Here is a 23,543-nt window from a genome sequence, read left to right on the forward strand (position 1 = left end):
AACCATCATACAGAGTCTTGTGCAAGCCTTTTCTCTTCTAGTCTGCTCTTTCTATTTTGTGGTAACGTTATTCTGTTTACTATGTATGTAGCAGTTCGAATCACAGACTCACTTTTAGTCTCACTCTGCTCAGATCTGTTCTAAGACAAGTGTGGTTGATTTGATTAATTTAATTATTTATTTATTTATTGTCTAACTCTAGCAGTGTTTGGCAGCAGACCTGATGCCATGTTTCATTTACAGTTTGTTCCACATGTTCACCTTTTGAAAATATCTAACAATTCAGTATACATGGCAACATAGAGTAGTGATCAGACTGCATGCTGAACGTTTTAGGATTGCTTTACTGTGTGCCTGTTTCTTCTCAGCTCATTATTGCATCTCTGCTGTATTGCGTTTGCAGGCCGTCTCACTAAATGCTTACATGTATTCATTTACCAGGGAGTGTTTACATTGCTGTTTTAATCTAATAACTTATTGCCAAGTCAACATGAACTTTTTTTCCTGTCAAGTTCACGTTAAACCAAGTACTTCAGAGTTACTATAGTAATCTTGCAATGCCATAAAAATGATTCTTTAGTAATGTTATTAAAAACCAAAAGCTTTAAAAAAGGTAATAATGTTGACACTTCTTCTGTAGGTATGTAGTTGGAGTGATGCTAAGAAAGGTGACTTTGTTTGTTGTAGGATGGAAAGCGGATGTTTGGTACTTACTTCAGAGTTGGGTTTTATGGTTCTAAATTTGGTGACCTGGATGAGCAAGAGTTTGTGTACAAAGAGCCAGCCATCACCAAGCTGGCTGAAATCTCGCATCGGCTTGAGGTACACAGTTAATTGAAGCTATCCAGTTAACTCTGTGTTTGTGTTCTTGTATGTATGTATGTATGTATGTATGTATGTATGTATGTATCAACACACACTGCCCCACAAACTGTATATTGCTATTTTTAGGGTTTCTATGGTGAGAGATTTGGGGAAGATCAAGTTGAAGTCATAAAGGATTCCAATCCAGTGGACAAATGTAAACTGGATCCAAATAAGGTAGCTAGTTAATTTATATTTGAGTTGGTCCATGACTGAGGAAGTAATAAATCTAGCATACGGCACAAGTCTTTCGTGTGTGTGTGTGTGTGTGTGTGTGTGTGTGTGTGTGTGTGTGTGTGTGTGTGTGTGTGTGTGTGTGTGTGTGTGTGTGTGTGTGTGTGTGTGTGTGTGTGTGTGTGTGTGTGTGTGTGTGTGCGCGCGTGTGTCTTTTACAAAAAATAAATAAATAATCTGAAGTGACTGTGCTATTCCGGGACAGGCTTTCATTCAAATCACTTACGTGGAACCCTACTTTGACACGTACGAGATGAAAGATCGCATCACGTACTTTGACAAGAACTACAACCTGCGGCGCTTTGTTTACTGCACGCCATTCACGCTGGACGGCCGGGCACACGGTGACCTGCACGAGCAATACAAGCGCAAGACCATCCTCACCACCAGCCATGCCTTCCCATACATCAAGACCCGCATTAACATCATACACAAGGAGGAGGTAACCGGAATACAGCAGGGCTTTCCTCTTTGTGAAACAAAGCTTGAATTTTGTCAGCAGAACGCACATACTTCTGTAGAATCCATGCGTGGTGCAGAGTGCTTAAGACTGCTCTGAAGCAAAGGGTAGTCACAAAATAAAAATGACTTCTGGCCCCTCACCAGAAAGTTGCGCCAAAGAAGGAAAAATGCAGTACAGGTTGTCTAAACGAGCTATTTTTTTGTGCTCAGATCATCTCCATGCCCATTGAGGTGGCCATTGAGGACATGCAAAAGAAAACCCAGGAGCTGGCCTTTGCTACGCACCAGGACCCGGCAGACGCCAAGATGCTCCAGATGGTGCTGCAGGGCTCTGTGGGCACCACTGTCAACCAGGTGACGGGCAAAGCACGCGTTCACTCAGCAAGGGACGGATGAGGTGGCTTTCACGCCGAGTGCGTTTACTGGCCGTGTTGCTCGCTAAATGATTGCAAGCCAGTGTTGCAGGCTGCATTTCTACCTGTGCTAACAGTTCTCTTGGAACTGAACTCGAGTACAGTTCTTTGCTCTGCTGCTGAGAATTGCATTTTTCTGATGCAAAATGTATTCAAACGTGTGGCCAAGATGCACCCATGGGTGTGTGAAACTGCTCAGATTATTTTTGCAGTGTGATTTTGATTGGAAAAGGTCAGTTTCGAATACCTGGATGTTGGATACCATTCCAACTAGAAACCGTTACTACATATTGTCACTCAGATTTACCAGTGTGTGGATTTTGATGTCCTGATGCAAAACCTGTAAGAATCACTTACTTGCTTCATGTTTCTCCACAGGGTCCACTTGAGGTTGCCCAGGTGTTCCTGTCTGAGATTCCAAGTGATCCTAAACTCTATAGGCACCATAATAAACTGAGGCTTTGCTTTAAAGACTTTACCAAGAGGTAAAAACAATAATTTCCGTCTTTTGTTTTTGTTGCCTTTGGGTACTTTTTAATCACCATTATTCTATCCTGCCATAATTAGATGTGAAGATGCCCTTCGCAAAAATAAGAGTTTGATAGGTCCCGATCAAAAGGAGTACCAGAGGGAGCTGGAGCGGAATTACCACAGGTTGAAGGAAGCTCTTCAGCCTCTTATTAACCGGAAGATTCCCCAACTCTACAAACCTGTGCTCCAGGTCAACTCTCATAGGTGAGCAGGCAGTTCCAAACAGCAGCTGGACACACTCTCTTTGCAAGGTTTTATGGCAACATGTACTATATGCGGTAATTTAAAAAAAAAAGAATCCGGGAAACTAAAGGGAAGCAGACCTTAGGGGCCAGGGGCGTTTAAAAAAAATCCAAAATGACAAGTTGATGGTGGCAAAAAGAAAGGCGTGTCCACTTTTGAAGGGTTTGCAGACACGAAATCTGATTAGACTCCCAGGTTCCATGAAATGATGACCACAAAAACTGCATCATGCTTAGTGTTTACGACTCTGAAGCTCAAGAGTTTCACTTGTGCAACAAGCCACAACTGGAAAATAATGGTCATATCACTTAATAATTAATGTAGATTACACTGGAAATCTTGACTGGATAAATATTTTTCCTTTTACATCATAAGTTAATAACAAACCCATTCTTGCATCGTGTACTGTGTCTGATAAACCTTTATTTTGACAAGCAGCAAACGGACAGCTTGAAAAGGTATCCATATCCAAATAATTTAGTGCTTACTGTAGTATTTGATCAATGTTGAGTGTACCATTTATCAGGCATAGGTATAGATCGGACTATAAATCTGATCATTGTAATTTGTCCTATTCAGAAATGTCTATTTACCCCCTCCCCCCCAGGGACTCCTTCAGCAGAATGAGCCTTCGGAAATTTGAAATGTGAAGAAGAGGAAATTCTAAAGAGACCCTGATTTTTATTTATTTGTTTGTAAATATTCAATGATCATTAAAAAAAAAAAAAAATCAGTGTTTCCCACAAAGTGAAAAAGCTAAAGTGTTGAGATGGAATGTCATTCCAATTTTGTATGCATTTACAAAAAGGGCCTGTTCGTCATTCAGATTGAAAGCATATGTGTCAAAACTGTATTCAATATCCTGTGTGCACTTTTTTTTTTTTTTTTTTTGTCCTAATGCATTTTACAACACATGGTACAACTTTGAAAGTTTACTATTTAATCCGAATGAAAAACATGCAAAAAAAGGTACCACTATCTTTTTTGGTTACACTTCTTATTGAAATGTTTTAAACATTCTTGAATTTTTATGTAGCTTTTGTTTACCTTTAAGTATTTTATTAAATAAATATTTTAATGCAATGTGTTTTATTTTAATGTAGTCAACAGCAATACTAGTTAGCTTTTTAAAGATGCTAACATTTAATAGAGGTATAAGAAAATCTACAGAAATAGGAAAAAATAGAAAAGTCAAGGACATTTACATTCATTTCCCTCTCCCCACATGTACTGCAACAGCTTTAATGGAGTCAGTAGTTCCTTCTCCATAAAATAATATAAAGTCTGGTTTTATTGCTTTTACAATGGCTTCAGCTTTTACACCAATGACTGCAGTGGAAACCAGGGACTAATTCCTTGGAGCATCCTACTGAATAGCTACACAGCTGTCTCTTGGTGCAGTACTGCTTCCAATCTATATAACTTGTTTATATATCTAATAGTCAATCTGCTGTTTTTGTGCTCAAGGACTTGGATCAAGCTTATTAAAAGTTAAAGGTAAGTGGTTTAGCTCTGTGGCATAATACCTAATTATCACATTGAAAAGAAGGAGAAAAAAAAAAAAAGCTTTCACAGGAATGAGGTATTGAAAAGGTTAGTTATGCCATTACTCTTAGACAATGCACACACAACACAAATCTAAACTCAATTGGTCTGTTTTCAATCAGTCCAGCAAGCAGCAGGAACACTCCAAGCTGGGTTTGTTTTCTTGCTTTATCAAAGAACATCCACCCTTGATTAAACAATACATTGCTTTGTTTACTCTCAACTACCCTTCACAAATAACCTGAAGCAATAATGCAGGATTAAAAGGAAATATACAAGTGTTCTTTAAAAGAAATTCCAAAAAATAAAGACCAGTGCATAAGCAAACTAATTGTAGCAGGCAGTCAAACACGAAAAGCTTGAATTGCAGAAACAATAAGTACACTACAGCCAGCAAGGTGCATTTTGTGAGGGCTGTCCAAACGTCGGTGGCCTTCATGTCAGACTGGTTACAAAGAAAGGGGAACATAAGATATACAAATGCCTGAAAGAGAACCCCTCAAAAAGAGGCTGTCATGGCATGTGTCTACCTCTGTGCATTACGCATTAAACCCATCACAACTTTCTTCTGCATTAATAATCTTCAATAACAGACGGAAGTGACTAATACAATGTCATGGTTATGGACTGAAGCCATCAGTTTATTTCTCCTGTAATCTTCTTGTAGAAGAGGAGATAAGGTGTGGAGGTGGAGCAGGTCTCAGGAGAGCAGGCTCTGAGGAAGTCCTCTTCCTCGAAGAGCCTCACCTCCGAGTCATCAAACAGCATCCACTTCCCCTCGTAGTGCACAAGGTTCTGCAGAGCTGAGTCAAAGCTCACCTTGCTCTCCTGTCTCCTGGCATCTCCCTCCTCTTCCACTCCCTCTTTTTTCAGGCCTTCATTCTGCACAGAAGCACTGTTTGAGCAACCAGGCTTCTCTGAAACGGACTGTTTGCTGCTGCCAAGCTCGTAGCTGGAGACGCTCCGCTGTCCGCCCAAGAGGCCCACGCCTTCTGAAAGCCTTTTCCCTCCTGCTTTGCTAGCTGCGGCAGCCGCTGCGGTTTCACTAGTCGCGTTTGTCAGTCTTCGGCTTAAGCAAAACGACACCTCCCCATCGTCGTAGTCTGGCTCAAAAGCCTCTTTCTTTGTCTCTCCGCCCTCGTCTCTGTCGTCTTCCTCCGCAGGCTGGGACTTGAGGTTGGTGTGATGGAGGTCTGTCATGCGGATGTAGGTGGTGTAATGTCCACTGCTGATGGTGACCCCACTGTGCATGACTACAGCAAAAAGCCTGTACTGGTGCCCTTGGTCTGAGGCAGTGGGTTGTGTACACCACTCCTCCAGCGAGAGCTGGAGAGGAGTTTGGAGAGGAGTGTTCACTTTGGACAGTCCAGCGTATGGGTCCAGCCTGTCGAAAAGGGTAGTGGGAGAGCAGTGACAGCGTTTATGAATACGACTTATTCAGGAACAAGTAATTCAGTAACTGCATCCCGTGTACTGGTGAGTTAGGTTTGCAAGGCATGATACTAAATCATACCCAAACTTCATGTAAATAATAATAGAATTTTAGAATCATACTCTGAGCCACTGGCCGAGAAACACTTCAGGTGAATTGTAACCACTTCAGGGGTCTTGTCAAACAGCAGACTCCTTTCAGCCTCTGTGTAGTGACGGCAGGTCTCACAGAAGTACTTATCTGGCCCAACGATCCGCTCCACTGACGCAAACTGAGAGATGGCCCACTTTAGCGTCTTTAGGTCAGGCTTAGGATCTGGAGAAACTGAGAAAAGGAGAATATTGAGAAGATGACAGGGACATTCCTCCAAGCCCTCAGTACTGTGTCTAATGCTCTCAAATGCTGATTAACCCTTTGACACATATTTATAGTTTAGGCCCCCAACAAGTGATAAATGTAATTAAGACTTGGCTTAATTATGAGACTGGCCACTTTTGCTGATTGACCGCTGGTCTCGCAACAGATGTTTTTAGTTAAAAGCTTACCGAGATATCCGTATTTATTTTAATCGATACACGTTTAAGAGCATGCATGGAAACCACTCACTTTCTGAACTGGAATTTGAGCTGCTGGTCTCATCCTCTTGGACTGGTACACTTATGTCTTGAAAGTCCTCTCTCCTCTCGGTACAGCACTCGCACTCCAGGCAGCGTGTCCGCAGCACAAGCTGACCCTGAAACAGCTGCTTTAGCATGTCCAAGGCATGTAGTTCTGTTTAGTTGGTGAAGAAAAAGAGTGGTGTAACTCGTACTTAATCACTGCAGCTTTTAAATAGGAATAGTTGCATTTATATTATATATATATATATATATATATATATATATATATATATATATATATATATATATATATATATATATATATATATATATATATATAAAAAATAAAAATCTAAACCATGGCTTCACAATGATGCTCCTTAAAAGCCACATAATAAGCACAGGTCAAAACTCCATAATCTACACAAATCCCCCAGAAGTATGTATTAGAAGAAAGTGTGTAAAATTCAGTTTGGAATTAAAACTGCTCACTATTATCAGAAGTATGTTTATCGACATATTCCATAAAAGCACTGCAGTGTGAAAAATTACCTTCTCTCATTGCACCATACTGATGTGTCATGGGTGTGGGATTCTCCTTTTCAGGGGCAGCCTTCTCCTGGCCCTGAGGTCTCTGATCATCACTGGGCTTGGGGTAATCTGCCTTTCCATCGGCTCTTTCCGCAATGTGAGAACTGATTTTACCCATGCTGCGAAACTTGGAGAAGATGCTGGGCTGCTTGCCTGAAGACTTGAGCCAGCTCAGCTTTGCTCTTTTTTTGCTTTTATTCACTTCTTTCAGGGTCCCTTCACTCTTCACCTCTTCGGTGTTGCTTGCTCTCTCCTTGCCTTGTTCCTTCTCTTCCCCCTCTCCCTCGGTCCTCTGCTCACCAACAGGGTTTTTCATGACATCACCAGAAGACTTTCTCTTTGACCGGGTAAAAGGCTTGCTCCCTTCTTCACATTTGTTTTGTTTGCTCTGAGACTTGGGCTTTTTCTTGGCGTTGCCCGCTTCTGTATCACTTTTTCTTTTCCCACTCAGCTGGCTGTCAGAACCCTCTTCTTCCTCTTGGGTAGTTGTGAGCAGATCAGCTTTTTTGTCTCCTGTGCTAATTAAGTCACCCTCTCCAGTGTTTTTTTTGGGCTTATCTTGGTTGCTATTCAGTTCTTTTTTAATGGTGTCACAGGCCTCCTGGATGTATGCAAGAATGCACTGCAGAACCTCCTGTGCATCATGCTGCAGAAAGCCTTCATACATGGGATTCAGCTGCCTGCGGTAGGTATAGGATGTTTAGTTTTGTTCATCTGTAATCCATAATTACCTATTTTTGCTTGGTTATTTGGTAAATTCAAACTAAGATTTGTGTAAGTATTAAGATAAATCTTACTTGTCATCTTGAATTATTAAAAAAAAAAAAAAAGATAGCACTCATTCTCTACAAAAACCTGTGATAGCAGTTGCCAGTAGTACCTAAGTGTATAGAGCACTTTGCGTGGTGGTGTGGCCAGCTCTCCTTCACTGTATTTCTCTGGGTTAAAAAGGAAGCTGGACTGCAGCTGCTCCACTGAGGTGATTAGGCTGTAGAAACTGCTCAGGAGTTCCATTTGAACACGCATGGACTCAACATGAGGGTCTCCCTGCTAAGATCAAATCAAGTGCCATTTAAACATGGTTACGATGCAATATGACAGAGCAACCATTTTGAAATTGCCATGAAAGTCATGTTCACAATGAACCTCATCTATCAGATTTACCCACTACAGTGCTGACACAGTGGGGGACAGACATGATGCTTAGAAACTGCACACTGAACAATAGCTTTTTATTTTGCTATTAATTAATTAGTCAAATTTTTACATAGCAATAGTAACTTGTGATTAATAGCAGGAAAAACATACCTCTTTACTTTTAGCATCATCATCTTTCTGTTTGTCTTTCAATTTAGACAAATGATACAAGGTTTTAATAGCATCTTTAAAACCAGGGCAGTAATACAAGACCTGCCATGTGCAAGAAACAGCAAGTGGTCACAAACATATAAAAACAAAAATAATACTTGCAATATCACTCAATACTAAATTATGCACAGCCTTTAACTAAAATCATTAAACCAAACAAACCTGAAGAATGCTGTTCAGGTAGCAAGTGTTTCCCAGATTGTTAAGACCCACAAAGGGGACAAGACTCTCTCTTTTTCCGCAAGGAATCGATGAGGGACAAGGCACTGGGACAACGTGGTCACAACTGAAAACAACAACAACAAAAATCAAACGATATCCTGCAAAGCAGCTACAACACTAATTTTGGTATATGCTTGTATACTAGTTTCCAAAAGCACCACCTTGTGGTTTCTTCGGGTTCTGCGGCAATGGGCTCCTCAGCCTGAGTCTCGGAGAAATCTAGCGCTCTCTTGGCTTCCTTCTTCTGAAAAAACTTCAGTGAGAGGCGGCTCTTTTTGAAGGGGCTTCCGAGCGCAGCCACGACTCCCTCGCCCTCTAGGCCGGGCATTTTTTTTTGCCCCGCCCACGCCAAAACTGGGAGCGAAATCAGGCTGAAATACCAATCCTTTGAGAAAGCGAAAGCAATCGAGCTTTAGCAGAACTGCAATTCATTTAAGACTCAATGCCAAATGTTTGTCTCCGCTGACATTTCCTAATGATAACAGTCTAGAATAATTCGTTAGCTAACCCTAGACAATGTTTAGCTAGCTAGCTAACTTAGGCTAACAACCTGGCTAACGGTTATCAAAACGAACCTCCAAAAAAAAACCCCAAAAAAACAGCGAGCGCTTAAAGTTACTTAAAGTCACGACGGATCTGACTTTACTGGGAGCGTTAGACAGCTAGATAGCCGAATAACTTGCCCAACCGGGCCTATAAACTAGAAAGATATGCTAGTCAGCAATTAGCCAGCTAACAACACCACTGACCAGGCTAAACAAGCCCATATGGGTGCAAGCTGGCCATCTATCTATCTCAGGGTTATACTCACAAGAGAGAGTCAGTAGTGACATACAAGTAGCTAACACGACGTTAACACATCGGTACGTTTGGCAAACACAGTCCAACTGGGTTAGCTATGCTAGCTCACCTAGCGGTTACCTAGCCAACCACCAGCACCGGTACACGCTGCTTGCTAGCTAAATAGTACGCGTATCAAACATGGTTACGAACCTGCAGCGCAATGTTCGCGCTAACGACTCTTAAACGACGTCGGTTACATTTTTCGTGCAGTGCCAACCGCACGTCTAAGGGCTCGACAGTAAACGGTAAACAGACGGACAACTTCGTCGAGCAGAGTTGGACGTAGAACTTGGCGCTTTTTCCAAAAGCTACACGCCCACTGGCCGTCGTCAGCTCTCGACAAGACGGCGTTGGCTTGATTAGCGACTTCAGGTTTTTTTTTTTTTTTTTTTTTTTTTTTTTTTAAACCCTAGAACTGCATTTTCTGAATTCAAATACATGGCCGTAGTCACGGCATGTACCATTTTAAATGTTTAAATATAAAACAGGTAAGGTGAATGCAATTTCTGCAGGCAAAATTTCAGCGTACCAGTTGCCACGTGATCTACTCGGGGGTAAACCCCGCTTGATCCTCGTGTCTGCAGTTTTGTGTTCTAGGTTACTATTTCTGCATAGGATTTGTTATACATTTAAACCATTTTAGATGTTTTTATTTCCTCTCCATATTTTATTTTGTCATTGGTTTAATTAACACAAAGAAGACTGAGATTTGATTTAAAAAAAGATGTCATTTTATACAGAGTCCGTTTGCCTTAATCGAGTTTGAACTCTGATGGCGTAACTGGTTCTGTTTGTGCCTAAAGTATGTTATGAACTAAAAGCAAAGTGCATATTTAAAACCGTATAAAACGTGTTGCAGGAACGGTGGAAGCGGTGTACTTGGTCATGAACTAGGTTACGGTCGACACCGTTTAGCTGTAAAAGGGTATAAGTATATTCACTACGCTTTTATGTAATGAATGTTCTAATAAGGCGAATGCAGTGTTCCTTCCAGCAGGGGGACTCAGCATCCGTAGACGTAGCAAAGGCGCAAGGAATGAAAACAATCTAATAAGGTTTTTAAATGGTAAAATTGCAACAGCCTACAATGGTCTGTATTTTGTTGATATAGGCAATTGTATTAGAGGAAAATGATTACTCCTTCGCCTTGGGTTGTAACGTTATTTCTCGAACGTCCCAGTATTCGCATGAAAAATACTTGCATCCTGTGAAGAGAAGCAAGTAAGATTGCAACCCCGTACCTTTTATTTGATCATGTAACGTGAGAGATTTTTCTAGTTGATTTGTTTCTTCAGGACACAGGCCCTGTAAAGCCCAGCTGATATCATTTCTTTTATCTTGCGATGTGAAATATTTCACCCTAGTCTCGAATGTAATAAGCATGCTCCGAATGGTGTATTGTGTAAAGCATGCACTTGGATTATTTGCATACTCGCCTTTTATAGCCTGACGTATTAAAAAGATGTAATGGGTGCAGAATCGTATTATAAATATTGCTTCTTTATTCTAAGCAATGGTATTATTTAAATGCTGTTCGTACACTTTTTTAACAGTTCGTACAACTCGTGGGGCTGAGTGGAAACCTTTTGGTTTGTCAGCGCCTCAAAAAAAATAACCGTGTGCCTATTATTTTCCCCCTCAAACCGTTAACGGATAGCCGTGAATTGTGCCTCCATACGATGTGAGGGAAGGTGTGCACGCATTGACTCAAGGAAACGGATGTTATCACGTAGCCTGTGTTTGTGGGAGAATGGCTGTTGGAAATACACACCCCTTCCTATTGCTTAAGACTGGACCTTTCTATATGCTGTGTGTGAGGCAAAGTAGCATTGGCTAGTCTTGAGCCCCGGGGATGGAGCGTTTGAGTGAGGAAATGCAGCGAAATAGACCAGCATGCTCCAAGAATGAGAGGCATGTTCTGGAATCTGTCAGCCCCCACTGAGATGTGTGCTGCCTTTTCAGTCAAAACTAGTACTCTCCCAGCGCAGCGTTTCATTAGGTAGAATGGTAGAACCTTCTTTCTTACAGGATATTTATTGACCAGGTCACCTTTACACATTCTAAGAGTAATTATTACTGATATCAAAAGGTGGACAACAGCTTTATATTCTAGAGGCAGTCCACTATGTTGAAATTCAAGAGCTTCAAAAATTCCCTTCAGCGTATCCATGTTTTCTTAACCCCAAAATGTGCATTAGGTATGCTAGCGCTGGTATAGGGAGTGGTGGTCACACGTGTATGTATGTATGTGTAGCTAACCCTCTGTCTCCCATTGGGTGAATGCTAAGGGAGGGGGTGTGTTCAGTTTCACAGTGTAGTGCTTGTGTTATGGGAGCACACTCGTCCATCCCCCTCTATGCTCCTCGACAACAACTGTACTGCAGCTCCAGATGCCGTGTGTGTACAAGCGAAAGGAGAAGGAAGGGACGCGACTAGCACTGCTGATCCACTTCTGAGCTGCGCTGTACTGACAGTCTGCCTCGCCTCTGCAGCAGGCTTGGAAAAGAAGAGCTCCTCCGAGACTAAGGTTAGGCAGGTGACATTATTTGCTCCGTTATTTGGCTTCTTCCCTGCCTTGCTGATTGTGGTCACCTCCCTGCATTGCTTTTCCTTTCCTTTCTTTGTCTTATATTCATTCTTTTGTGGCTACATATCGGGATGACTGCACAGTATATTTATGTTATCAGCCAACTGATAACCACACTCACACATGCACTGATATATGTACACATATACACTGTTCACCATACAGCCATAATTAAAGTCCTAGTCTCTACCTTGTCTTTTTCTATCCATGTGCCTCATTCACTATTTTCATAATGTTATTTAGCCTCCATATTTAATCTTGTTTCATGCTTAGCTGTACCGTGTTTCGGTTGCTGCCCCTGCCGGGCTGTGGTAATGTCGACCAGCTGGCCATTCTCGTGTCAGGCCGCCAGAGCAAAGGGCCGCCCCTGTGGGGAGAGCTGCTTTTCATCACGCTTTAGGGAAGCGTCATCGTCATTTTTGCCAGACTGCTTCCTCACATGTTGACACTCTTTGCTGCTCACTAGCTGATGGACAGCTCCGTCCGCAGTGCCCACTGGATCCAGAGCGCTGTGGAAGGGGAGAGGGGCTAACTGAGATCGCGCTGCTCTCCTGAGACTGTGCAGGGGAGAGCTGCAGAGGGGGTTTCCTGTAGCAGCTTTGGAGCTGGTTGCTCAGTGAGAAAAGCAACATGTCAGGCAGACAGGTTCTAAATTGGTGTCGGGTGGTGGAATGGACTTTTTTTCAGCCATTTTATTCTAATGAAATTTTTATTTTTTTATTTTTTCCATGAGACATTTCATCAGCCATTCGGATAATCTAAATTAAATCCTAAAAGTCTGACCATAGTTCATATCTGCAAGCAAATGTATTGTATCTTCCAGGTTAACAGTTTAATGGGCACATGGTTGTAAGGCATGTGATTCACGGGGCCACGCAGGGGTTTTGATGTTATCCACAGCGTGACGGCTGACTATTCTGGGCTCGTCTATGCTGCTGTCTTATCCTGAACATACCAGGAATATTCCCCTTCCTTTCTAATTCCATTTGTAATGCTTTTAGCCATATGTGAGACTTTTTGCTCACATATTTAGCTATATGCCATTGGTATTATCTAGCGTGATTGTATTTAGCAGGTTCCGTGCACATAGCACATTCTGGTATGGTTCTAAGTGGTTGTAGAATATACTGTTAAAGTAAAAGAAATGTTACTCGATAAAGCCCTCTGATAATTACTTGTGCAAACTCCTTTATTCTGATCCTCACTACTGCTTACGTCACAGCATTTAGATGCAGATGGACATTGAGAGTTTTATGTCTGGAGAGCCAGATTGGCTTAATGGTTTTAAATTAAAATTCTTTAATAGTAATATTTCACTGCATTTTTCCAAACTTGGTGATGCAGCATTGTTTGGGTATACTTCACATCTCTTTTGGGCATCTGGGCAGAAGTGGAATTGCAGAACCCTCCCATTCTTTCTCCCAATGAGATGAAGGCACACACTGGTACTCAAACTGCAACTTTTACCCGTTCAGTGACCATCTGTACGTTTTGGCTTTTTGATGTCCATGTTTAACACATGCCATAAAGAAGCATTACAATCAGTTCAATTGATTATAACTTGATTATGTTAGAAAAGAATGAGTTTGTATTGTTTTTGTTTTATATCTTAAGTAGTATTACTTCGCTTTCACAGTCCATAATATCGGTGTGATCTGGCTTCATGAACCTGTGGACCACAAGCCAATGGAGAGGCTTTGTGTGGAATATCATTTACATCTGTGGAATTAGGCATGTTTTCCCTTTTCCTTCCATTATGTAGCAAACCACCACACGTCTGAGAGAGGGGGGACCGGATAGGTCTGTCTGCCTGCAAGGCTTCATGTGGATCTCATTGTTATTGTAGCATCAAAGCCAGCATACCCTGTTACTCTGTAACTGGGGTTCCATGTGGTTCAGTTCACTGACATGCCCTCATTGGAAGGACTGATGCTATGAATGACATCATAGTGAACAACAATATGCTTTCATTTTCTTCTCCGTTGCTAATTGCATTTTCAATTCTACAAAGTGGACAAAGGCAGTTTTATGTATTCTTGTTCCAGAATGGAAATGAGACCATAGTGGGTGTTAAGGCACTGAGCAGAACTTCTGTTGGAGTAGGGAATGCGATGTCTCTTGGGGGTTATGTGAGTTGCTGTGGGGGCGATTCCTTGTCATTTGTTTCCTGCTAAAGCACATTTCTCAAAATACGGAGACAGGAAAACTGGATCATACACCCACCCTTTAGATGCATCTATCTTGCGACTATTAAAGGGAACCTATTGTGTTTTTCCAGTTTTCTCTTTCTATTAGTGTTTTGTATAGCTTTTTGTGCATGTAAATGGTCTGCAAACTTACAAAGCCCAAAGTACATGCCAGAGTGTGCAACACTCTCCCAAAGAAAACACTTATCTTAGCTGCCTGAAATGCCTTGTTGAAATGTCAGCTATTTTCTTTGTTACAAGTTGACGCAATATTGTAACACTTCCCATATTGCCCACTTACCAGCAAACTTGGCATTCCCTCATGCAGCACACTGCAAGTTCTGGAGGCTGGGAAGAGTTTGTTCAATTTTGTTGATAAGATGCTGTGTTCTGTGTTGTGAAGGGAAATCTCTTTTGTATGCTCTCCCAAAAGTAGAATCACAAAGACCACTGTTAACTCCACTGTTCCAATGATCTTACTTTTACACTTCACAGAGGACTGCTTTTTAGAGAACTGTTTTATGCAAATTCAGTGCTGGATTTTTACATCTCATACTCCTGAAGGAAGGGGCAGTCAACTTTGTGTGGTCCAGAGGAAGGTTCAGATCCACAACCTGCAATTATACATTTTTATTTGTGGATTGTGATGTTTAAACCAAACATGCTAGCTACCATGAGTGTTCAGATGTAGTTAAGCTGTAGACCCAGTGTTCAGCTAGAGTTATTGGCTAACAAGAATAACTTGACAACTAATCTTGGTGTGTGATGATAGACTTACTAATCAGCTGCAGGCTCACTTTTCCCTAAACTTGTGTTGAAATATGCTTTCTTTTTCAGTCACCAAATGTCGAGGATTTATGATTAGAAGCTGTAATGTATTGGTCACAATCCACTGTTGTGAGGCTGTGAACAGCTTGGAAACCACTAGACACTAATGAATTCTAAGGCAAAGTATCACTAAGAAATAAATTGTGTCTATAAAGAAACCACACACAAAAGTTATTTTAAAAAGCCTTTAGAAAAGTATGCCAATTTTCAGTCTAAACCTTCTTCAGTCATAAACTTTGGATAAATTATCATGGATAAACCTAACAAATAATTTTGCATCATTTGAAGTGCACTCTTCAGACTGCAAGATAGGTGGAATGTGTAGGGGCGGAACTACTCTGGCAGTTGACCAATCAGAACAGAATGGGCAAGCTAACCTGTCAGAGCAGATTGGGCTCCTCAAGATGGGGGAGTTTAAAGATATATGAGTTCCAACAGGATGTTTCAGATTAAGGGTAAAATAGATGTACAGTATGAGAAAAATAATATATTTCTGGAACACTGAATCATGTAAATCTATTCTAGTAGACTCCAAAAATAAAACTATGAACACTGAAAATGATGAATATTAGGTCCCCTTTAAGAAAACAAGGAGAAGCTGAACAACTTCACGTAGAAGAACTTTAGCCAGACAGAAGACAAAGAAATATCTTTATTGTGGATAGTCATTTTGACTGCTCTTTGTGTCATAGGAGAATGGTGTGAGCTAACAAGGTGTTCTGCAGAGGTTCACAGGACAGGATTTGGTGCTTCAAATGCTTTTAGTGTGCAGGTAAAAGGAGTACCTCAGGGATACCCACTGACAGCAAACCATTAGACGTTTATGTTGGCCATCATGAAATGCAGTTTACAATTTAGACGTTCCAGAAAACTAAACACCATACTGGTGATGAACTGCTGTGCTTTGTTTGGCTGAAGTGTTAAGCACATGTCTTATTGGCATACTATTTGGAAAGGATCTGGTTTTCACTCTAGGGTATTTTGTTTTAAATATCCAGTAGAAAGTGTGATGAGAAATTAGTTGGTGCTGCTCATTCTGGCATGGAATTTTGGATGGATTCAGCATGAAGTTCTGTCACTTCTAGCACGAATGTGTTTTGACACTGATTAAACTCATTAGACCATAAAGGGCTCAGTCGAACTTCACTCACACAAACTGTGGCTTGCTTTTCAGATTAATTTGCTTACTATCCTCAGCTGTTTTTATTGCCCTCTCTTCACACAGAACTAGAGGATGCCATTTTCTTTCCTCTCACACGTCTCTAGTTGAGCAATATAATTTTGTTTTTATCCACAAAGTATGTGTGAAACCTGAAGGATACCATAAGAATATTCCACATGGCAGCAAGAATGTGAAATAGATGAACTGGAAATGTGTGGGTAGGTGAGCTGAGGGTGTTTTAGTTTGTAAAGGAATGCAGATAAATTGTGCAGCATATCAGCAGATCATCTGCTCTCTATCAGTATATCGTGTGTGTGTCTGTGTGTGTGTGTGTGTGTGTGTGTGTGTGTGTGTGTCTGTGTGTGTGTGTGTGTGTTTGCTTTGGCATGCATGCAATCACCGGTGCATGGCTACTTGGTTTCTGAGTGTGTGCACTTGTACTCATGCTGAACATTTGAACATTTCTTATTGAACTGAACATTTTAAAGTCAGTTGATAATTATATGGATTAAAATTCAGAGTACAATGGCCTCCCGATGTAGATATCTGTTCCAGAGAGGTAGAGAGAGAGTCTGGTGGTACAGGCACCGTGCTGTTTGTTGTCCTTATTACCATCTCAAATTTTTGTTTGTGTAAGCAGTATTCATGACCCTCCTCCCTACAGCAGTACACTGAAATGCAATCATAAGGGGTAGTGTATCTCATTTACAATGTTCATAAAATAGTATGGGCTTAGAAAACAGCTAAACCTACAATCTTGCCTGTTTTGTAGTTCTTTTTTTCATTTTGACGGATCAAGGCTTTCTTCTCTGCTACCATTGGCTGCGGTAATGAGCCAATACTATGCGTGTGATGTATCATGTTAAATTATATTGAATTGGGCCAGTAGTTAATCATTCTGCTGACTGAGTGATACAGATTAAGCAGAATTTAGAACTGTTAAGTCATTTGATGTCTCATACTTTCCTCACAAAGATGGCTAAAGATTTGTTCATTTATAATTCTTTGTAAGCATCTTGGTTGATTTGTTACAGGGGCCTAGTCAGTCAATTTTCTGAAAGGTTCTGTTGAATATTCACTCAGCAGCCCTTTAATTAGAAACCCCTATCCTACATCTACATTGACTACTTCATTAGAAATCCCATATATATATCACACGCACACACACACACACAATTCCTGTAATGGTGCAGGTAGCTAATATTTAAAAATATTCTATATACATTTCGCGTTTGTCTGTTCTTCTCTATCCGTCTTATTTTTCCCTCTTTGTCCTATTCCCTTGTTTCCCCCATGTTATTTATGTCTGTTCGTATGATTTATACCCCCCTTAGAGTTGGACACAGTAAGAAGTCATTAATAAAAAAGAAACCCCCATCTGATGTGATGCCTTTCTAGATTTAACAATGAACTGATGCGCCTCAGGTTACACATTCTTGCAAGCCATCTAAAAAGTACGAACCAGTAGAAGAGTCAGTGCCCTCTGTGCTTTGTGCCTTCAATGTATTGTAAAATAAACATAAACAACTCACCAATCACTGATAAAAACACAAACAATGGCAGCAGAGCCGGGCGAAGCTGAATTTGACTCCCGGTCTGGTTCTGGGTTGGGATCTGTGCTACTGCAGTCATAAACTCCTCATTAGCACCTTCTTCCACTAGACAGGTGACAGTGGTATGGTCCTTTCGTGTTTGTTAAATATCAACTTATCATCCAAAAACGTCTTAGTTCAGCGTTAAGTTAATCCTGAACTTGAGCGTATGACTGTAATGTATGTGTCACTCACGTAATGTTAGGTTTACATGTCTACATCTAGATATGCATAACCATGTATAATTATTTAAATGTCAAATTAGTTTCTCATCTTGCTTGAGAAGTGCAGTCACCCCTGCCTATACTCATTAGCCACTATTTTTCTACATGCACTTCTTGTATTTGTAACTTGAGGTTTAAGGACCCGACAGCAGCATCTTGGCTGTAGTAGGGCTTGAACTGCCAACTTTCGGATTACTAGTCAAGTACCTTAACCACCGAGCTACCGCTGCCCTGGTAAAGATGACTTATCAAGTTGTTATATGTTTATCAGATCAATGCATTTAATACATGGTATTCAATCTTTGCTGTCGATGTTGATTTCATGCCTAGAACAAGCTTATCTTTACACCTATTCTTAACGAACATCTTGACATTACAAAGCTTTCAGGAAAAACACCCATGATCATTAACGAAGAGTTGGAGGATTCATTAATCCTGTTTCCAGATGGACTATAGCTGCTAATTGGACGCCTAAGATGTGTTTAATAGATAAGTGTCTCTAATAAAATGGGTATTCAGTATAAACTTACTGCTCTCTTTCTCAGTTGCAGCCAGTGCATCTTTTGGTGTAATTATTTGTTTTTTGGGGGGCGGGGGGGGGGTTCATGCTGAGTCATAAGGTTGATGTGATTTATTGCAAGTACTTAGCAAACCATATCTACCCATCTTAAGGCTGTAATGCTAGTGGTGAAACAACAGTGGTGTTTGGTGGGTTTTCCTGAATTCAGGCTTTAGTATGTAATTTAGTCCTTCATCTCATGAGCTCCATTAGGGCTGCTGTATGATGAAAGGTGCACAGTAGCTGAAGAGCTCGTGCACTTGTCATAAATGAGCCTTTGGTCTTTTGCGTAAACCTTTTGTCAGAGCCATATATGTTTATTATGTAAGTTGTGACACACAGTCTGTACACTGGGTGACGTTTAACATGTACACGTGAGGCAGCACATGGGAGCAAGAAATGAAGTGTTGCTTGATGGGGAAGCTCTTAGGTTTTTTTGACCACATCCTGGGAAAGTACTGCAAGGATATGGAAGCTTTCTGTTTTATGGAGTATAATAAAAATTGACTCATTTTTAACATTTTGATTCGTTTGAGGAACTACTCATCATTAACCATGGGAATGTCTGTATCTAAAGCTGTTATTATGTGGGAAACGGGTAAAGAAATAAGTCCTGATAGTAGTGTGTTTAAATGTTGCAATCAAATGTAGTAAACATAGTTGTTGCAGTGGATGAAGTGGATCCCTTGCTGATCCTCTGCAGATATGTCAAAAAGATGTCAAAAATGCATATTGATCAGTTACTGATCAATAACATATCTCATATCATGCAACCTTATGAGTTTGATGGCTGTAAAGGATGTGACTGCTCAGCAAATAATAACATGGGTTCATAGACATCAGGTTCCCGAACCTTATAGATCAAGTTATGGGATTCACATGCATGGCGGTAATATTGAGGAGGATAATGGCCTTCAGAGCACCATGTCTGAATCTGAATCATTGTTAAAGATAATTGATAGGCAAGGTGAATTAACGGCACTTCATTCTCATACCGTGCCAAAAAGAAAGATACCAGTTTTTGATCGTGATCCTTTAAAGAATAAGCCCTCATCAGAGTGTTTGGACATGGTGTAGAGGACAAGACTAGCAACAAAAGAGATTACATCTAGTACCAAGCAAAGGCTATGCACTTGCTAAAGGTCTTCTGCATCTCAGATATTGGTGGAGTTCATTGAAAGACAAATTAAAATAGTGAATCACAAAGTTGCAGACAAATATAAGGATCAACTGACAAAGAATATAAGAGGAAAGACTTTAGTAAATACCATTGTTTCAAATATAGGTGAAGATTTCAAAGATATTAGGAAATCCAGAAGGGTTCCTGCTTGTTCTGTTCAGGTGAACATTTATTGGAGAAATGTTTTAAATTACAAGGGAAATCTCATCATGAAAAGGGAATCGGTTTCAGCTCCTTTCTTATGGGCCACAGGAGCAAGGCATGTGAAAATTGTTTACTTCGTGAAATGTGCTATTATACCCAACCTACAATTTTACATATCCCTCATAAGATGAGACCAAATGTGGTGAGACCAAATCTGCTGAATAGTAGTCAGAGGAGTTATGTTCAGTAATTGAGTTTGTATCTTTTCAGACATGTGGCTACGCAGTGGCCAGGAGCGACAACTTTTTTATGACAATTATACTTGTCCGGTTGAAATCCTGGGAGTTTTTGTTAAGAATATTTAATAGAGTAATAAAAAAAAGAAAAATTGCCATCCTTCTATGCACAATGGGGCAAGAGAAGTCAGCATCTTGAAGGTTACTGGCTTGGAGGTTAGCGGCATAAACTTTTTTTTTTTTAAATCTCTCTCCCTCATGTGTATACACAGAAGAAGATGCCCCTTACTGCAGAGTGTTTTGTCTCTCAGGAGGATCCCTCTAGGTGGCCATATGTAGACTGTATGCAAATTCCACATACACAAGCCAATATTGACTTGTTGAATGCCACCAGTGTAATGGAACCCTGGGTTCAATGACCATGATGATGGAGCATATGTCATAAGAATCTTGTTAGGAAGGGATGTTAATGGTAATTTGCAAGCAAGTAGTTGAAAAATGAGAACATTCCTCTGTCACTGCTAACAAAATTTCAGTAAGAAAATTGGAGTTACTTATTGAACAGTACATTCATGATTTTAAGAAAAGGACATGCAGCGATCAAGAGGAAATGTTCAGAGAATACCTGAAGTTCATGCAAATAAAGGGCAGTTCCAAGATGGGCATTATAGTTTGAACTATAATAGATGGAAGAGGGCCATGCAGCCTTTACAGGAACACATTTCTCCATTACTGGTGATGTAGAAGATGAGAGTTCTGTTATTTGTTTCAATCAACAGGAGCACTATAAAGAGGAGATTGTGGCATTAATGACTGGCAGTTCTAGTGTCAAGAAGCATGGGTCTATTATAGGCTGGAAGATGGAGTGTTGAGAGTTGGAAGACAGTTCAGAAAGATAGCAGTGCCTATAGAGACAACCAACCAGTCATATTGTGTAAAGATATGTACATTTCATCTCTCCTATATCATATTCATGAAACATTGGGGCATGGTGGGAGAAGGCAGGTGTTGTCTAGGCTATGAGCCGAGTACTGCATCACAGGTGCTAATTCGGTTGCAACAAGGATCATTTCCATTTGTGTCGTCTCTAGGCATTATAGAGGAAAGGTACTTGAACATAAAAATGGCAGATTTACCTGTGGAAAGAGTTATACCTGAGCTACCTCCATTTACCAACGTCAGAGTAGATTATTTTGGGCCTGTTTATGTAAAAAAAAAAGAAAAGAAAAAAAAAAGGACACAGCATGGTGAAGTGTTATGGAGTGATATTCACTTGAATGTCAAGTAGAGCAGTTAATTTAAAGTAACCTATTTACTGGAAACAGATATATGTATTAATGCATTGTGCAGTTTCATCGGTCAGAGAGGTTGTGTCCCACATTGTCTAATAATGGTATCAACTTTGTGAGAGCTGAGAAAGAAAGCACTTTTCACTTTGAATAACAGCTAGATCTAATGAGGCCTTACTTTGGGAAGGGATTCAGTGGACGTTTAAGTCACCAGCAGGCTCACAGTGCAGTGGTGTGTGAGCACATATCATAGGGATGGTTGCAGTCATTCTCTGTAGTTTTTAATCAGCAGACATCGATGGCTGAGGAATTCCACGCTGTCCTGTGTGAAGCAGAAGCCATTTTAAATGATCGTACCGTCACCAAGCTGTCCCGTTATCCAAATGGTCCAGGTGATCCAAAAGCTCTCACTTCCAATCACATCCTCCATATGACGGGTAAGACTATTTTACCACCTGGACTCTCTGAGAAGAATGATTTTCACCTTACGTGCAGATGTAAGCAAGTTCAGTACATTTCAAACCTTTTCTGGAAAGGATGGGTGCAAGAGTATTTACCTTCAGGAAAAAAGTGAAATAAAGAATGAAAGTGTTTTGTGTCCAGTGACATTGTCATTATATTGGCCCAACAACAGCACATTGTGATTCGTGGTTGCTTAGAAGACTGCTGGAGACTTGTCCTGATAGCAAGGGTTTTGTGCATTCAGTACAGGTCCAGACTAAAACCAGTAATTTGGAACAGGCTATAACGAAGCTCTGCCCTTTGGTGGAGGTATAGCTAGATAAGATCTGGTGGTAAAGCCAATGTCCTAACAGGGTCAAGTACTGATGACCTCTGACCTGAGAAGAATTTCTCTTTTTTGTGAACTGTATATTATTGACTGGATGAAAACTGTTTATGGCTCCTTATATTAATACATTTTATTTATTATGGTCAGACTGCCAGTAACAATTAGGGGCCTATGTGTTTGAGCCATATTTATGTTTGTCACGATCTACACAATACATAGTCTGTACACTGGGTAGCATTTAACGCATATACATAAGACGGGAAAGTACTACAAGGATGTAGAAACTTTTGTGGATTATAACAAAAATGGACTCATTTTTAAAATTTATATTCGTTGATTGGATGTTTGTTTGTTTCACGAGTCTAAACTTTCTCACATCTATCAAGCAGCACATTGATGGCTTGTTCGCGGTAAGAGTTTACCCAAACAGCTTTGTCTTGAAGTTCAGAATTAATGCACAACTTGCAAAGTTTTAGATTAACATTACATAGGTAGGAATTCAAATAGTTTTTATTACAATAATTACTCAGCTCAGGCTAAATTCGCCAGTGATGTGCTGCACATGGCATTTATTCACAATGGCAATCAGCACCTCTGCAATATTCACAGTGTCTTTGAACGTCATTTTAGGGAAGCTCTACATGCTCATAAGCTTTCACAGAGGCAGCTGCCCCGGGTCAGTGCTTCTGTTCAGTGTTTTGCACAGCGTGACGCTTCTGCCAAGACGGCGCTGGCAGAGGTGTGTGTGGTATTAAACTTGTAAAACCCTGCGCATTCCTAAATGACATCACTGACATGAAGTGACACACTGAGGCTGATGTGGTTGCAGAAGGAGGGACCAGTACTGTCACTGATTAGAAACTAATCCCACAGCATATTGCTGCATGGTTACTCTCAAGCAAGCAGAGGTGATTCTTACGGAGCAGGTCGTAGTTGCGTCACAGCCGTTAGTCTTATTCTGTGCAAAGAGAAGAGGTAATGGAAGATTAAAGAGAGTGGAAATGCAGGGACTAAAGGGCTAAAGAATGAATAATAGAACATAGCTGCCCTTCCAATTATTTCCATCCAAAAGATGGCCATAGTGATAACAGACTGTTCGTTAAGCCTGGAGCCTGTTCTTAAATGATGTTGATCGTATCACTGTAATACTTTTTGAATCTTGCAGAACATCTCTGATACCTCTCAGCGTTCTCACGGTGTTTTCTCCTCCAGTAGTTTCCACTGGGCAGATTTCGGTCAGAATTCAGAAAGCAAATAACCTACTAAAGAATAACAATTGCTGGTGGAGTTGCCTACTTGAATGAGTTAGCAATGGCTTGAGCCTGTCAAAGCTTAAAAACAAATCTGTGGCTAAAGGAAAGAATGCAAGGGAAGCAAAATCGAGCAACAATAAAGCAGAAAGAGTAAGAATCCCAAGCC

General features: G+C 40.6%; 3 protein-coding genes across 27 annotated transcripts in view; 2 read left to right on the top strand and 1 right to left on the bottom strand.

Annotated features, from left to right (window-relative positions):
- Nucleotides 1-3,830, top strand: part of dock7 (dedicator of cytokinesis 7) — a 41,648-nt gene extending 37,818 nt beyond the window's left edge. For 15 of the 20 annotated variants that reach the window (XM_035524618.1, XM_035524620.1, XM_035524619.1 and 12 more), the window contains 7 exons: nucleotides 697-822; nucleotides 952-1,041; nucleotides 1,304-1,540; nucleotides 1,771-1,914; nucleotides 2,352-2,458; nucleotides 2,541-2,708; nucleotides 3,355-3,830. In XM_035524618.1, the coding sequence (XP_035380511.1) occupies nucleotides 697-822; nucleotides 952-1,041; nucleotides 1,304-1,540; nucleotides 1,771-1,914; nucleotides 2,352-2,458; nucleotides 2,541-2,708; nucleotides 3,355-3,397 (915 nt within the window). In that variant the 3' untranslated portion in view covers nucleotides 3,398-3,830. Of the gene's footprint in view, nucleotides 1-687; nucleotides 823-951; nucleotides 1,042-1,303; nucleotides 1,541-1,770; nucleotides 1,915-2,351; nucleotides 2,459-2,540; nucleotides 2,709-3,354 lie in introns of all 20 variants that reach the window. The other 5 variants (XM_035524623.1, XM_035524637.1, XM_035524627.1 and 2 more) reach the window with 1 other exon arrangement.
- On the bottom strand, nucleotides 3,151-9,649 carry usp1 (ubiquitin specific peptidase 1). 2 transcript variants are annotated; one of them, XM_027026696.2, is made up of 9 exons: nucleotides 9,498-9,649; nucleotides 8,666-8,889; nucleotides 8,445-8,568; nucleotides 8,223-8,324; nucleotides 7,795-7,964; nucleotides 6,876-7,594; nucleotides 6,331-6,495; nucleotides 5,847-6,048; nucleotides 3,151-5,676 (listed from the first exon to the last, which is right to left on the bottom strand). In XM_027026696.2, exons 2-9 carry the CDS (start codon nucleotides 8,830-8,832, stop codon nucleotides 4,929-4,931), a joined length of 2,397 nt encoding a protein of 798 aa, XP_026882497.2. In that variant the 5' UTR covers nucleotides 8,833-8,889; nucleotides 9,498-9,649; the 3' UTR covers nucleotides 3,151-4,928. The 2 variants fall into 2 exon arrangements, with proteins under 2 accessions (XP_026882497.2, XP_026882498.2); XM_027026697.2 differs by having other exon boundaries at nucleotides 7,795-7,961; nucleotides 9,498-9,576.
- A 2,052-nt stretch (nucleotides 9,650-11,701) lies between these two features.
- The window catches only part of kank4 (KN motif and ankyrin repeat domains 4), a 42,852-nt gene continuing 31,010 nt past the window's right edge, over nucleotides 11,702-23,543 (top strand). For all 5 annotated transcript variants that reach the window (XM_035524436.1, XM_035524435.1, XM_035524439.1 and 2 more), the window contains exon 1: nucleotides 11,702-11,874. The gene's annotated coding sequence lies outside the window, so the exon portion shown is untranslated. The remainder of the gene's footprint in view (nucleotides 11,875-23,543) is intronic.

The sequence above is a fragment of the Electrophorus electricus genome, chromosome 3, assembly GCF_013358815.1.
Source record: "Electrophorus electricus isolate fEleEle1 chromosome 3, fEleEle1.pri, whole genome shotgun sequence".
Taxonomy (NCBI): Eukaryota; Metazoa; Chordata; class Actinopteri; order Gymnotiformes; family Gymnotidae; genus Electrophorus; species Electrophorus electricus.